General features: G+C 64.6%; 2 protein-coding genes across 5 annotated transcripts in view; one reads left to right on the forward strand and one right to left on the reverse strand.

Moving 5' to 3' along the window:
• ACAP3 (ArfGAP with coiled-coil, ankyrin repeat and PH domains 3) overlaps nucleotides 1–3,209 on the forward strand; it is a 14,626-nt gene extending 11,417 nt beyond the window's left edge. For all 3 annotated transcript variants that reach the window (XM_046662737.1, XM_046662738.1, XM_046662739.1), the window contains 6 exons: nucleotides 33–140; nucleotides 1,266–1,364; nucleotides 1,456–1,676; nucleotides 1,868–1,977; nucleotides 2,066–2,176; nucleotides 2,343–3,209. In XM_046662737.1, coding sequence (XP_046518693.1) covers nucleotides 33–140; nucleotides 1,266–1,364; nucleotides 1,456–1,676; nucleotides 1,868–1,977; nucleotides 2,066–2,176; nucleotides 2,343–2,490 — 797 coding nt within the window. In that variant the 3' untranslated portion in view covers nucleotides 2,491–3,209. The remainder of the gene's footprint in view (nucleotides 1–32; nucleotides 141–1,265; nucleotides 1,365–1,455; nucleotides 1,677–1,867; nucleotides 1,978–2,065; nucleotides 2,177–2,342) is intronic.
• A 982-nt stretch (nucleotides 3,210–4,191) lies between these two features.
• On the reverse strand, nucleotides 4,192–15,103 carry SCNN1D (sodium channel epithelial 1 subunit delta). 2 transcript variants are annotated; one of them, XM_046661869.1, is made up of 13 exons: nucleotides 14,720–15,103; nucleotides 7,624–8,066; nucleotides 6,724–6,931; nucleotides 6,440–6,630; nucleotides 6,211–6,299; nucleotides 5,973–6,136; nucleotides 5,767–5,865; nucleotides 5,496–5,613; nucleotides 5,313–5,391; nucleotides 5,173–5,230; nucleotides 4,969–5,027; nucleotides 4,772–4,847; nucleotides 4,192–4,654 (listed from the first exon to the last, which is right to left on the reverse strand). In XM_046661869.1, exons 2-13 carry the CDS (start codon nucleotides 7,974–7,976, stop codon nucleotides 4,373–4,375), a joined length of 1,776 nt encoding a protein of 591 aa, XP_046517825.1. In that variant the 5' UTR covers nucleotides 7,977–8,066; nucleotides 14,720–15,103; the 3' UTR covers nucleotides 4,192–4,372. The 2 variants fall into 2 exon arrangements, with proteins under 2 accessions (XP_046517825.1, XP_046517824.1); XM_046661868.1 differs by lacking the exon at nucleotides 14,720–15,103 and adding an exon at nucleotides 9,921–10,599.
• Nucleotides 15,104–15,110: the final 7 nt, after the last annotated feature.

A 15,110-nucleotide genomic window follows, 5' to 3' on the forward strand; every position in this document is an offset into this window, starting at 1 on the left:
CTCCCCTGACCTTAGTCCCCCACCCCCTGCAGCAGGCACTGTGGAGCGCAGGTTCCGCAGGGATTCCCTCTTCTGCCCGGATGAGCTGGACTCCCTCTTCTCCTACTTCGATGCAGGGGCTGCGGCGGCCGGTCCACGCAGTAAGTGCTCCAAGGGCCCCAACCCCCTCTGTCCATCCCCTAGCCCAGCCAGGGCAGCAGAGCGTGGGCCAGGCACGGCTCACCCGGAGGGTGGACAAGTGTGGACAGCCTTGGCCACTTGCTCAGGGACTGGGGGGACAGGCATCCCTTGCAGGAGGGACTGGGCTGGGGGTGAGGAGAACTTGGGGGTCCAGCAGGGCTAAGGCTGGGACAGTTTCTCAAGGGGCTGGGGTAACTTGCCCACTCACTGGGAGACAAAGGCCATGACCGTCGACAGTGATGTGGGTGAATGTGCGGGTGCTTTGTGCACATAGGAGTATGTGTGTGAGTGTGATCGTGCACATGGGTGTAAATGTGTGAGGAGCGTGCATACAGCTGTACATGTATGGGGGGTGTGCTGAGGGCCCCGTGTGTGTATGCGTGTGTGTGCTGGGGGCCTGGACAGCTGTGTGCTGGAGCCAGCTCCTGAGAGATAATTGTAGGCATCTTGCCCAACCCCTCTTGGAGTTGAGGGGCAGATGCTACCAGTCAGGACTCTCCTCCGAAGGCTGCCTGTTAACGGTTCACACCACCCATCAGCCTGGGGCACACGCTGAGCCTTCCTGGGCAGTGTGGGCAGAAGCCATGGACCAGGGCCAAGAACTGGCAGGGCTAATGGGGGTGATGGGGGGTGACCGCGGGCAGCAGAGGGCGCTGTCTCACTGTCCCTAAGCCTGGGGCTCTTCTACTCGCTCTGCTGGGTGAGCTGGGCCAGAGTTCACTCCTGCTGCCTGGGGCCAGTGTCTTCAGGGCTTGGCAAGGACCCCATGGCTGCGCAGTGACCTCCCAGCATGGCCTGGCCACAGTCAGGGCTGAATGCTGCCAACTGCCCATCCTACTAGGGCTGACTGGCCAGAGGGTGGGCCTCCAGGTGGGACAGTGCTTCTGGGGGACTACTGTGGCCCTTTGAGCTCTTACTAGGTTTCTCCCCGCCACTTGCATCCTGGGCAGGGCCCCCCAGACCTCCTGGTAAGGGCTGCTTCTGCCCGGGGCATCCCTGGAGAATGAGTGGGGGTCCAACCTTTCCCCAGGGCTCTGGGAGGAGTCAGGGACACTCAGGACCCCCTCTTCCCACCAACTCCGCAGGTCTGAGCAGCGACAGCGGCTTAGGGGGCAGCTCGGACGGCAGCTCAGACGTCCTGGCCTTCGGCGTGGGCTCTGTGGTGGACAGTGTCACTGAGGAGGGTGGGTGCATGCCCCCCCATCGCTGCAGCTGCGCCCCCGCTCCGCTGCCCCCAGCCCAGGTCACAGTCCCTGACCACCCCTCTCCCCGCAGAGGGTGCAGAGTCAGAGGAGTCCAGCGGTGAGGCAGACGGGGAGTCCGAGGCCTGGGGCCTGGCAGATGTGCGCGAGCTGCACCCTGGGCTCCTAGCACACCGCGCAGCGCGCACATGTGACCTGCCCGCGCTGGCCGCGGCACTGGCCCACGGGGCCGAGGTCAACTGGGCCGACTCGGAGGACGAGGGCAAGACGCCGTTGGTGCAAGCCGTACTAGGGGTGAGCGGGCACGGGGCTGCGCGGGACGCAGGCACACTTGACGCTGCATCTGCAGAGCCCGCTCTTTGGGGTGCGCACACCAGGGCCCCTTGTCCTCTACTGGAGACTGGGCCCTGTCCCGTCTCGGGGTGCCCAAGGGCCCTGCAAGGGGCCATTTTCCGGGCTCAGTCTGAACCACCCTGGATCTCCAGGGCTCCCTGATCGTCTGTGAATTCCTCCTGCAAAATGGAGCGGACGTGAACCAAAGAGACAGCCAGGGCCGGGCGCCCCTGCACCATGCCACGCTCCTGGGCCGCACCGGGTGAGTCGCGGTACCCCTCCACCGCAGGCCGGGGTCCTCCCTCTCACCCACCTCCCTGCTTGCCCCGATGCATCCCCTTCGCCCTTAGCCAGGTCTGCCTGTTCCTGAAGCGTGGGGCCGACCAGCATGCCTTGGACCATGAACAGCAGGACCCACTGAGTATCGCGGTCCAGGAGGCGAATGCGGACATCGTCACACTGTGAGTGTGGGTGGGGGTGTCATGGGTGGTGGAGGGATGCTGGGAGGGCACGGGGATGCAGGGGGTTGGTTCGGGGGCAGCAGGGGTGTCATGGGGTGGCAGGGATGTCACAGGGGGCAGGGGTGTCACAGGGGGGCGGGAGCACCTCACACTGCGTCTCCCCCAGGCTGCGTCTGGCACGCATGGCTGAGGAGATGCGTGAGGCCGAGGCGCCCCCAGGCCAGCCAGGCCCCCTGGCAGGCAGCAGCCCCACAGAACTCCAGTATCGCAGGTGCATCCAGGAGTTCATCAGCCTCCATCTGGAGGAGAGCTAGGCTGGGGGGCCGGGCACCCGCGGATGCGGCTGGGGATCCCCGCCCAGCCCCTCTGCCCTGCCTGGCCACCACAGCCCTGCTTGGACTACCATGGGCCCGTTTCCCAAGAGCCGCCTGTCAGGTGCTCCTGGAGCCCCTGCTGCCTGTCCACCCTCCTCGGAGCTGCCAGACCCAGGGCCAAGAGAGGGCCTCCAGCACTATCTTCTCAACCCCACATTTCCCCTGGGGATGGCACCTCCCACCCCATGTCTTCAGGCTACCCCTTCCTTGGGGGGCCTAGGTTGCTCGTGTCACAAACTTCTCTCAAGGTCCCATGTCACCTCATGCCCCTCTGTCCCCGGGGCCTGTGTCACTTTGTGCCCCTCTCTGGCCTCAGGGCCTGTGTCACCTCGTGCTCCCACCTTTACTGCCCCAGAACACAGACCTGCTAGTTGGGTCCTTCCTACATCCCGAGAGCCCCCACTAGGCCCTGGGGCTGGTGGCTGGCCATCCAGGGAATCAACCCGTGTACCTCACTTAGTGACCCCAGCATCCGGGCTGGGCTTCTTGGGTGCTGGTGGGGGGCTCTGGCCTGGGGCCTCAGCCCTGGCTGGACGCAGGCGTCCGAGGCCATGTGGCTGGCCACACAGGCCCCTGTCTGGGCAGCCCCAGACCTGTCCCTGCCTCCTCCAGAAGTACGTGGCCCAGAGTCGGTGCATAAAGGACTTTGGCACTTTCTACCCCTGCATCCGATGTTCTTTGTCACCGAGTGAGTGGATTTTCTACGACGACCTCATTCTAACTTTGTCTCATGTCCTTTCTCTGTGGACTCCCGAGGACCACCTTGACCCTGGCTCTGCCTGCTGCAGGGGGAGGCCCCTATAGCCCTGCCCTGCCCCCTCGCCAGCCTCACACCTTGGCGGGGCTGTCAGATGGGTCCAGGGGTCCCTCAGCTCCCTCCCCAGGGCCCGTTGATGCCTTCTGCATTCCTCTTTCCTGGAGCCCAGGGGCAGGGCTGGACCTGTCCCCAACTTGGGCCCCTGGTCAGGCTAAGGCCAGTTGGCTGGTCACTATGCAAAGGCTGCCCAGGGAGGCTCCAGGCGCAGCAGGGTGGGCACTGGCCGGCCCCGCTCCCTTGCCTGCTGGCTGTAACCCCTAAAGAGCAGAGTAACTCCTCGTCTCTCCCTGCTTGAGCTCTGTCCCCAGCTCCCATTCCCCTGCCTGCGTCAGGGCCTCATGCCTGGGCCTCGGGCTGGCAGGACCGCCCCTGCTCCAGTTCATGGTAATAAACTGCTTGCACCTGCAGCCTGTCATTGGCTCTCCTGCCTCACTCTGCTCTGTCTCAGCTGGGGAGGGGTGGCTCTGCATCCCCTGTCTTCCCCGAGGGGTGGCCCTGAGTGGGGTAGCACCGCTGCCCAAAAAGATGCCACCAGCAAGGATGCAGCTGCAGCCTGCTGGGGGCCTGAGGGGAGGCTGGGACTTCTCTGATGAAAACTGGCTCATGGCACCCCAGCCCCCACTCCCTGGCCCCTCTGGTGAAGATGGGCTGGGCTAGGCTTGTCCCTTGGGCAAGTGTCCTCCTGTCCCCCAGCCCCACAGTGTGTCTGTGGCTCCAAGGAGTGGGGGTGCAGCCTGAGGCTTTTGGCTTCCCCGGGGAAGGGTGACGGCAACACGTGCCAGTCTCCAGGTGGAATTGCTGATTTTATTACAGAGCAGCCCCAGGTCACCGAGTGCCTTGGCCTGGGCCTCCCACCTGACCTGAGCCGAGGGAGCCGCTGCCTGGTTCCCCCACACACACAGGTGTAGATGGGCATCGTCCATACACTTAGAAACACGCATGCAGACACACAACACTGACACCAAACACAGACATGCTCCCTTGCAGAGATGTGTGCAAAGACACTCACAGCCGAGACTCCTCAGCTGAGGCTCCTGCTGGAGTCCCTGAACATTTGAGGTCAGGCCCGCAGTCACTGGGCAATGGGGTGGCCTCTGGCCTGGGGCCAGACGCCCTTGTGGCCGCCCCTGGCTGGGACCTCCAAGCCCTGCGGAGCCGGCGGCAGCCCAGCAGCAGGGCGAGGGCCGTGGCGTCAAGCAGCAGCTCCAGCAGCTCCAGGACAGAGAGGACGGATGAGCCGAACCACAGGCTCCAGAGGCTGCCCATGGCCGAAAGCAGCTGCGGCACCTGCGGCATCAGTGGGCAGTGAGTGGGCGCCCAGGGCCCTGCCGAGGCAGCGCCCAGTAGGCCTGGCCAGCCGCTGGCCCTGCCCCACCCCAGGCCCTTGGTCCCTGGCCAGCTCACCGAGTACACGGGCGTCTCGTCCACTGTGCGGTAGTTGAGCTCCTGGTAGAAGATGTTCATCTTGGCAATGTTGCTCCTGGGGTGGGGCAGAGGCGTGAGGGGCTGGGCCCTGGACCCGCCTGGTGGGGTCACTGAAGGGCCAGGTTGGCCTGGGGCGGCCAGGATGGGAACCTCTGGAGGAGGAGGGCTGCACTCACCTGGGGCTCTGGCTGGGCTTCTGGTGGCCCCGCTTGCCCAGCACAGCCAGGATCCAGTCCTGCACACAGAAGGCTTGCTGTGGCCGTGCTCGTCCCAGCCCTTGGGGCACTGCCGGTGAGTGTAAGGCAGGGACCTCAGGGGCAGAGGCTGGTCTAGCTGGGCTCTGCTTATCCGCCCCTCACCCACCCCTTCAGGGCACTCACTGCCGACTTGGAGGAAGGCCACCTGGAGGTCCCAGCAGAGAGCTTGTATGAAGACTCCCTGGGAGAGACAGACCCTGTCACACCCTGCTGTGGTGCCCAGGGACAGAGCCCCGACCCCAACCCCAACACTACCCACTCACCTGCAGGGCCTGGGGCAGCGGGAGGCGCAGGGGAGCCGGTGGGTCTCCAGGTCCCGGTAGAGGCGGTAGAAGCAGTGTCCTGGAGAGGTGGTCACGTGAACCCGTTAGGAGCAACCCAGGGGTGGCGGGAGGTTTGTGGGTTGACAGGGCCCATGGGTGGCAGTGGGCGGGTTGGGGGCTCACCCCAGGCTGGGTGCCGTGTGTAGCTGCAGTACTCGGCCCCCACTGGCAGGGGGTAGAGGTAGTAGCCGCAGGAGCAGGTCTCCACCATCAGCTGCTGGAAGCAGGAGACCAGGCAGGCCTGGGGGGACAGCAGGGGACCGGAGCTGGGCATGCCGGGGCTGCCGTCCTTCCCCAGGGTCAGCCTGCTGCCAATCCACCTCTCTCAAGGCCCGCCCACCCTCCTCAGGCCCTCCCCCTCCCCTGACCCCACCCCCAACAGCCCTAGACTCACCTGCATGGTGTACGTGGCATTGTAGAGCAGTGGCACGTCCACAGCCTCCATGCCGTCCGAGCAGTGGCCGTAGGGGCTCCCAAGCCTGTGCACCTCATCCTGTGGGGAGGGGGGCTGCTTCAGCTCTGCTGGCCCTGCCCTCGAGGACCCTCAGTTGGGCAGGGAGGTTGGGGCCCCTCCTCTGCCCTGCCTCTGGGCCAGCTCACCTCTCGGATGCCAATGGTGGTCTCTGTCCCTGGCCGGATGCTGAAGCCGCGGTGCTCCAGGAAGGGTGTTTGGTTCCTCCTGTGAATCATGACCTTGATGCCATTCTCCGTGGATAGTAGAGGGAGGTGGTCCTGCTGCTCCGTCCTGAGGACCAGACTGATCCCTGGGGGAGGCCAAGGGTGAGGCCAGGCTGGCCTGGACGCCCCTGCCCACACCCAGCCTGGGGCGGGCACTCACCATGGGTGATGCCCGGGTGCTGTGCGGCCCAGGCTCCATTGAAGGTGTAGCAACTGCCGTAGGTGGGATGGTGGAACGTCTGGAAGTGCCTGGAACCAGGGGCCATGCTCAGACCACCACATGCCTTCCGCCATCACCCCCTGCCCATGGCCCGCCTCATCTCTGGAGGGAGCTGTTTTGGGCCAGCCAGACAACAGGGGTGGCACCCACCGGCCCCACCCCCACTCACTGGGCCTGGCAGTCCCGGCCGTTGTAGCGACAGGAGAAGACAAAGTGGCCGCCGTGGCTCCGGTGGCTGTCCTCCCGGGTGGGGGGCAGCAGGGCCAGGATGTTCATGTAGTGGAAGCGGTACCACTCTCGGGCGGCCGTCACGCCTGACGAGTAGACCCGGTAGAAGCAGTCGCCGCCGGTGCTGTTACACTGAGGGGCGTGAGGTCAGGTCCACACAGTCCCTCCACCACCCACGCCCAACACAGCACCCTGCAGGGGACCCTTAGGGCTAGGGACACTCACCAGTCTGAAACCCACTTTGCTCTGGGGGCCTGGGTGGTTCAGCCGCTGAAGGCAGATCCCACGGTCCAGCTGGAAGGAGGGCTCGGGGCCCAGGTCCTCAGCGAAGGGGCCCTCCCAGCTTTCGCTGAAGTTGAACTTGTAGAGGGAGTAGATATTCTCCTGGGCAAACTCATCCAGCGCCTGCAGATGGCGGCGAGCGGGGCTGGGCCTGGGGGCCGGAGAGGGAGGGCGAGTTGAGTCCCCAAAGGCCCTCTGCGCCAGTCACAGGGCACTGCTGGGGAGCCGTGCCGGACATCAGGGGACAGCAGCCCCACCCCCTCCTTGCACGCCTGCAGTCGGGAGCAGGGCTGCAGGGGGAAGCAAGGCCCTCCAGCCTGGCCTGGCTGCCTTGTGGAACCCACCATCCTCCCACAGCCTCCCCACCTGGGCTGTTGTCCTACCCGCTTCTCCTGGGCCCCTACGTGAAGCCCAGCTCCAGGCTGCACTTCTGGAAAGCCCCCTACTTCCCCTCACCCTCCCCGGCTGCCCAGCGCCCAGTGTCCCTCTAGGGCAGCACTGATCACACCAAACCCCAACTGGCTCTTCCTTGTCATCTAACACCCACCCTCCCAGGGTCAGAGGTCTCAGAGGTCCCAGTGGGCACAGGGGCAGGGTGAGGTGGGGACAGGCTGCCTGAGCCAGTGGGGCTTCCACTGTGACCACATCTGGGGAGATGCCTGCAGGCTGCAGAGGTGAGGAGTCAGGAGCCCTCAAGCTGCCCTCCACCTCTGATCCTCACCCTTGCCCCCACCCCTCATCCTCACCCCCTACCCCGCATCATGTTGCCAGCCCTCACCCCTGCTGCCTGCCCCCACCCCACATCCCCACACCCCACCCCTCATCCCAGTCCCCAGCACTCACCGGTGGGGGTTCATGTCACACAGAGTGACCGACGGGAAGAGCTTCCGCTCAGAGTGCACAGACACCGTCATGATGACCGGGTAGCGCCAGTACTGCTCGAAGAGGAGCCCAAATTGCCAGTAGAGCGCACCCAGGGCGCCCATGAGCAGCAGCCCCCAGGACGCCGTCTTGAGGCGGTTCTGGCGGGAGCAGACCAGGCGGATGGTGCCGTGGATGGTGGCATTGGTGCAGAAGAAAGTGAACAGCTCCCTGAAAGAAGTGTGCAGCTCCACCAGCCTCTCCCCTGGCCTGTCCTCGGGTGGCAGCAGTCTGTCCTCAGCTGGCAGTGGTCTGTCCTCGGGCCGTGGTGGCATGTCCTCAGGCAGCGGTGGCAGTGGTGGCTGGCCCTGGGGGTACTTCCAGATCCCGAGTCCCTCACTGGTTGTTTGGACCACAGTTCCAGCCTGCAGCCGAGAAGCCAGCCTCAGCAGGGCACAGCCCGCCACCCAGCTGACCCCCAGCCAGGACTCCCCACCTCAGACCAGTTGGACTTCCCTTCTCCATCCCTGGGAACTCCCGGACAGTCATGTTCCTCAGCCACCAACGGCTCAGCACAGCCTGCTGACACTCGAAAGAGGCCCCATCAGAGGCGTGTCCACACTTGGGACTGACCCCACGCCATCCCCGAGACACCTGGCCTGGCACCAGGCAGCCTCCTCTGGCATGTCCTATCATGGCCAGAGCCAAGCCTGGGCAGTGGGGGCGGGGACAGCAGGGGACATGGGGTCTGGGCTCCACCTGGCCCTGTTTGCAGGCGGACTTGAGACGGGGTGGGTCTCTGCTGCTGTCCCCAGAGTGGGGCAGGGGCCTCTCAGGAGGTACAGGCCAGGTGACCTGCTCGGGGTGGGAACATTGTTGTATCTGTGTCCCCAGAGCCTAATGTTGGGGGTCTGGGGGCCCTGGGAAGACTTGACTGTGGGCCTAGATGGCCTCTACCAACCGTCAGCGGCCAGCATGGCCACGTCTGATTGGGACTGACAGAGCTGGGCTGGTCCAGCCACGTCTTGGCCAGGGGTCCGGCTTGAGTGTTGTTCAGTGCTGCGGGCCCCAGGTGGGGCATTCTCCACCCAGCTGAGTCCCTTGGGAAGCCCCATTCGTGGACCCTGGGCTTCAGGAAAAGAAGGTAGGGGGGCTGGCAGGCCAGCCAGTGGTGGGGACCTGAGAGCCTCCCAGAAGTGGAGCCACAGCTGGCCAGCCCCCACTGCAGCTCTGGAGGCTTCAGCATCCCAGGACCCTGGGCCCTCAGACCCTCAGCTCCCCTGGTGCACAGGGATGTGGGCCCTGACCAGGCCAGGCCTGCTGACACTGGACATGCACTGAGTCACCACACAGGCTTCCCACGGGCTTTCCACACTGTCCCCATCTTGGTCTGAATCATTAGGCCTCTTTGCCTGGGCGCAGCCTCTTGGGCTCTGGGGACTGGGCCTGGGCTGGCACCTGGGGGGTTGACGCAGGGGAAGTACCTGTTGCACCTCAGCCACAGTGTAGGCCAGGTGTGCCCAAGCAGGCTGCTCCCATGTGCTCTGGGAACATGCATGTTAGAGCAAGCCAGCCAGCTTGTGGGGCCCAAGGCACGAGGTGGGGGTGGTTCAGTCTCCCCCACCCCAGCCTCGGGTTTGTGGGCCCCCTCGTGCCTGTCGGCAGCCTGGCCAGAACCATATGGCAGCACAGGGTGCTGATGGTGGGTCCCACATAGCGCAGACCTCTGCCCACACGTGTGTCCCCATGACCACACCGAGCCCTCACAGGTAAGGCAGGACTCTCAGCTGTGTGTTACAGATGAGACAAAGGGGACTCTGGAAGGTTCTTTCTGACTCCAGTGACCACGTTTCCCCTCCCCAGACATGTGTCCCAGACCAGCCCCCTCCCGCCCCAGTTGGGGCTGCCAGGGCCCAAGGGGCAGCTTAGAGCCTCCAGGGATTCCTGAGGGAGGGTGGGTTCCACACACCCGGACAGAGGGCCCAAGATGCACGGGGACGAAGGTGGGCACTTGGACACAGCAGGAGCGGGGTTATACAGCCCCTTCAGACACACACACATGTGCATGCACACACACCGCTTTCACACTCACTAAGCCCTCAGTCGGTGGGGGCCAGGTGACCAAGGAGGGCTGCATGACCCTCCTGCCCTCGCCCTGTGTGTGTCCGCTCCAGGCAACGAGTGGGACACAGCCCCTCCATAGGAGAGGGGGACCCCAGGAGATGACCAGCCCGGCTGCCCCCGTGTGGGAGGAGGAGCGCAGCCCGCCCCCTCGGTACCTTGAAGCAGGAGCCTCTGTGTGCAGATGCCTCCATCCCCCGTGGCGGGCGGGCAGCTGCAATAGCGTGGCTCCAGCAGGCGACAAGACGGGATGTGGCCCGACACCAGCGGGCAGCCTCCTATTTATGACAGGCCGGCCAGGGCTGGGCGAGGCTTTGGGGAGGGGCCTGCCAGCCAGGCAGCCACACCTGCTCTGGACCCAGGAGGGGAAAACTTTGGGGCCAGGGACTGGGGGCTCTTCCCCTACCCATGGGCAAGCCCTTCTTGCCAGAGGGCCAGGAGTGAGGCCTGGGACCCTGACCCTGGCTGGGGGTGAGGGGCTCGCAGTTTCTGGAGGGAGAGGAGAGGCCCATGTGGGCTGAGACCCCCTTGGACGCCAGATCTGCCCTTCCCTGAGCAGCCTTTCCTGACTCCTGATGCCCGGATCTCCCTCGGGTCAGACACCTACTCTTCCCTCTCCCAGTAGGCCCTGGCCCTAAGCCTCCCTGCCCGCCGTCCTGCCAGGCCTAGGAGGGATGCCTGCTTGCCACTGCCTGCCTGGCTTTCACTGCCAGTTCTGACCACAGGTGTTTGTGGCCAAGGGACACTGGGCAGGGGCCTCTGTGCCCAGAACCCAGGTGTCCCCAGGGCCAGCCGCCCAGCCACTGGGATGGGCGCTAATTGTGGGAGCCACTTGGGGCCTGGGTGTGGAGATGGCACCAGGTGCCTGTGGCACATGGCTCAGCCTCCCTGTGGACACGAAGGCCACTGCTGACCACACTACACACCGAGACGACATACCACCCACAAAGATGATACCGTGTGTCTGGGCCACACACGCTAAGAACACACACCACACTCAGGTGTGAGGCCAATGGTGTGTTGAAGGCAGGACACCTGTCTCCGTTCTAGGAAGACCCCCACCTTGGCCCACTGGGGGACCCAACATGTCTCCAGGACTGCCCAGGGGCTTTACCATCCCAGATGGCCAGACTCTCAGCCTGGTCCCAGGTTTGAAGGGTCAGCTCAGGCCCTGCTGCCCCCTCCTCAGGGCCGGCTCTTGGTTCCTGACATCCAACCCCAAATCAGTGCTGAGGACCTGAGCTGAGGTGAGGCAGGGAGCCCCCACCTCCACTAGGCCCTGCTGGTGGGGCCTTGGCTCTGAGGAGGAGTGAGGTCACCAGCCTTGCGCCTTCGAAAGGAGGCAGAGGGTCACCAGTGACGTCTGGGAGAGGGAAGTCCAGCTCAGGGAAGAGCTGGTCCTGGACTCTCCCGGGTGTGGGTGCGAATCACGACTCTGTCACTCACAGACTGTGTGACCTTGCTCGACTTACTCAACCTTTCTGAGTCTGTTTCCCCAAGTGCAAAATGGAGCTGAGTTTCCTCTTCATGCTCGAGGCTCAGACATGGGACCAGCTGATGCCACTGGTGTGGAGACCCTCCTCTCGGGGCCAGTGTCAGAGTCCCTGGACTCAGCACGAGCCTGGGGTGTCTCAGGCTCTCCACTCCCAAGTGGTTTTCCTTCAGAGGGGGCGGGCTGTGTCATCAAGGGGATGGGGTGCACCACCCTGGCGAAGCCCCTGAGAAGAGGAAGGCCCCAGGTGCTCTGGGTGATCAGAACGGGAGAGACCTGTATTGCCCAGGGTCCTGGAGTTTGCAAAAGGGAGCCATCTGGAAAGAGGGGCCGTGGGAGGCCAGGTCTGGCCAGGGGGTCCTGGCTGACTGAGGGCAGCTTGCGGGGAGCAGGAGCCCCGCCTTCTCGTGGGCGATAGAGTCCAGGCCAGGGCGAGGGCTGGCCTGTGAGCACCCCTGTCCTTGGGACTCGAGTCATGGCTCATCTGGGCAGGAGCACAAACCCTCCTTCCCTCTTTCTGGAGAAACATGTGAGGCCGCCCAGGTGCCACGAGAAGGCTCGGGGACTGTGGGTCAGTGACAGGCTCCATACCCACATCCAGACCCGCGGGCAGGGGAGGAGGCCACTCCAGAGCCCACTTGTAGGAGGCAGAGGGGGACTCCAGCTGCCTGGCCGGGACACAGAGACTGCGTCCAGTGGCAGTGAGGCCGGCAGCCTCTTCTCCCTTCGCGGCCCCTCCCCTCACCCACTCCAGGCCCCGCTGTCCTGAGAGGAGCAGGCAGTGGAGGCTGGGGCAGGATAGGGCGTCCCCTGCTCCTGGCACAATGTGGGCCCGCGTGGTCACTCCTCAATAGCTGTATGTTGTAAGAATGTGAGAATGCTGGAGAGAAGGCACAGGCAGGTGGCCCCACATCCTCCGCCCTCTGCCCGGAAGGATGGCTGGCCCACCCTGCTGAGCACGGCCCCTGTTGGGCCTTTGAGTGATGGCCTTCACCGAGGCTGGGCCTAGGGGTACCAAGGTGTCTCCTTCCAGGCCAGGGCTGCCCTGGAGATTGGGGTGCCTGGCGTCTTGTGGGACCCTCAGGTTCAGCTTCCCTGGGTGTCTCCACCTTCAGGGGCAGCTCAGAGTTGGCCCTGGGGGGATTCTGCTGCAACAGTTGTAAAGTCTGACTCCTGGTGAGCGTGGACAGGCAGAGGTCATCCTCTCTGGGTGACACTGCCTGTGCGTGCCTCAGGGTCTGACCAGGTGCCTCTCATTGGAAGGGGTGGAGTGTGTGCACCCTTCTTCCCGGGTCACCTCCAGGCTGGCTCTTTGGTGCCCTCCTTTTGGCCCTCGCCAGATGGTGCATTCTGGTCAGATGTGGCCGAGGCCTCAGGTCCTACTGGGGAGAGGGTAGCAGTAACCAGTGGGGGTGGTTCTTGGTTCTAACCTTTCTCAGTTTCCTGGGAGTCCCTATGACATGGAGGGTGGCCCCCATCCAAGATGCTCAAGAGTGAATGCCACTGTCCCCTTCCTGCAGCTTGGCCATTGGCAGAGCTTGCTGGTAGGAAGTACCTCCTGAGGGCCAGTGCCAGCCTCTCCTGCTCCAGAAGGGCAGCCTTGAGGTTTGAGAAGGTCCCAGTCACCACCTGCTGCCAGCATAGCTGCCTACTCCCATCCTGACTGCTGAGGCCACCAGCTCTACAGCCAGAGGGCTGGGCATCCTGGGTCTTGCTGACTGGAAGGCAGCATACTTGGGGCTGGTGGGGTGCGGGCTGTGGGGTCTTAGCAGGACCTGCTGGCCATACCCATCTGGGGCACCTTTCCCTCAGGGTGTGACTCAGGGGTGCTTGATGAGCAGGAGGCTGGAGGCTGATGCCTGAGTGCTGTGAGCTGAGCCTCCCTCTGCAGGCTTCTCTTCGGGAAGCTCCCACATAAGCTGGCACCCCCATTTTATACAGGGAAAGACTGAGGCAAAAGAGGGTCTCTGTCTGCTGAGACCCCAGGCCCACACTGTCACTGCCCATGCTCTGCAGGTGTGCGTGGGTGTGCTCCAGACACACCTGTGCTGAACCCCCAGGTGCTCCGGGGTGACCTCCCTTGAATAGCTTTCCACACGGTAAGAAGAGCTGGGCCCGCCCTGCGTGGGATGGCAGAGGCCTCTGAGGCAGTGGAGTGAAGGTGCGAGGCCAAGATATTTTCTGAGTGCAGCAGCAGGAGGCGGAGCCTGGGGCCCCCAAAAGGAAGGAGGCCTCTCCAGAAGGAAGGAGGCCTCTCCAGAAGGAAGGAGGCCTCCCCAGAAGGAAGGAGGCCTCCCTAGAAGGAAGGAGGGCCAGGGCTGGGTGACTGGCGGGAACGGAAGCAGGCTGGATTCCCACGGGCTGACTCGCCTGGCTGTGGACTGATGGGACAATGGGCACTCCTTCTGGGTTCTGCCCAGGGCCTAGGGCCAGCCCTGCAGTGGCTGCTCAGATCCTGACTGTGGTGCCCTGGGTAGGCCAGAAGCAGGGATAAGCATGGCCACCCGCCTGCCCTCTGCCAGTGGCCATGGCTGGACCAGCCAGTGCCCGAGGTCCACTGTTAATTGTGTGGTCAGTCACCTTGTTTTGACCAGTGGTTTATCCTGAGAGGCAGTCAGAGTCATGGAGAAGGATGTGGACTCAGGGTTCAGCCCCCTACTGGTGGTGCACAGAGCCTGCTGCACAGCGATGGCCCCTCTGGACCTGTCCAGGCTTATGACCACCACCTGCCTCAGACGCCCAGCACAACATGTGGGGGGACACCCCTGACCCCCACTAGGCCCTATCCTGGGCTGCCTCTCCAGGCAGCGTGGTGGTCAGTGTGCTGGCCCGCCCAGCCACCCAGCCCTCTCCTCACCCAAACACCAACTGTCCCACCCCCACCTGTCTGCCATCCTCAAGTCTGGACAGATGTGAAGAGGTGATGACCAGCTCCAGGCTCCTGGTCATGGCACTCCCCATGCTGTCCTGGGCAGCTCCACCTGCCTGCTTCAGTTCCACTCACATGACCGGGTGGCCAAGCTCTGCCTCCCCCTCCCCCAGGGCCAGGAGGGGACTGTGGGAGCGGAAAGCGAGCCTCAGTGCAGCATCCACTGGTGCATAATGACCCTATTCATGGGCTAGGCGGAAAATGCAGCCAGGAAACAGTGGAACTATTTTTATGAGTACGGCGTTCCCCATGGGCAGGGGCTGGGAGAGCTGGCCCACGATGGACCCCACCTGGCACAGGTTCCGCCAGGGCTCCCCGTCCCCACGCCTCAATGGTGGCCAGACAAGGCCGGCCGGGACTGGAGTCTCGGGGCCCGGGGCCTCGAGTGCCTCCTGCCCTCTGTTCAGTGGCCACGAGAATTGGGCCCCCAGGACGGACTGGGCCGGTCCTTTGGAAGGTAGCCGGCGGGAGAGTCGGGGTCCTGGGGTCCCGGGGAGCTCAGGGCAGGGTGCAGGTGGCGGCGCCGCCCGACTCACTCCAGAACTGGGCCTGTCTCCCGGGGACGGCGCCCCGCTCTCGGCCGGAGCCCTCTCGGTCCGGGGTCGTGGGGAGGGGACTGTGGGAGTGGGGGATTCCAGGACCCCTGCGGCCGCTGACTGACCCTGGGGCCGCCCGTTGGACAGCACCCTGGCCGAGGAAAGCCCAGGGGGAAAGCGGCAGCGTGATCACCGGCGGAGGAGTCCAAGGTCCAAACCCAGGGGGCTGGCCACCAGTGCGCACGCGCTGACCGTCCTCCCCTGGGGCCCCGCCCCGCGGAGCTACTTGCGAGTGCGCACGCGCCAACCTTCCCCACCTCGGGCCCGGCCCCGCGGAGCTGCCCGCCAGTGCGCACGCGCCGACGGTTCCCGCCTCGCGGGTCGGGAGGCG

This window comes from Equus quagga, chromosome 5 (genome assembly GCF_021613505.1).
Source record: "Equus quagga isolate Etosha38 chromosome 5, UCLA_HA_Equagga_1.0, whole genome shotgun sequence".
NCBI lineage: Eukaryota > Metazoa > Chordata > Mammalia > Perissodactyla > Equidae > Equus > Equus quagga.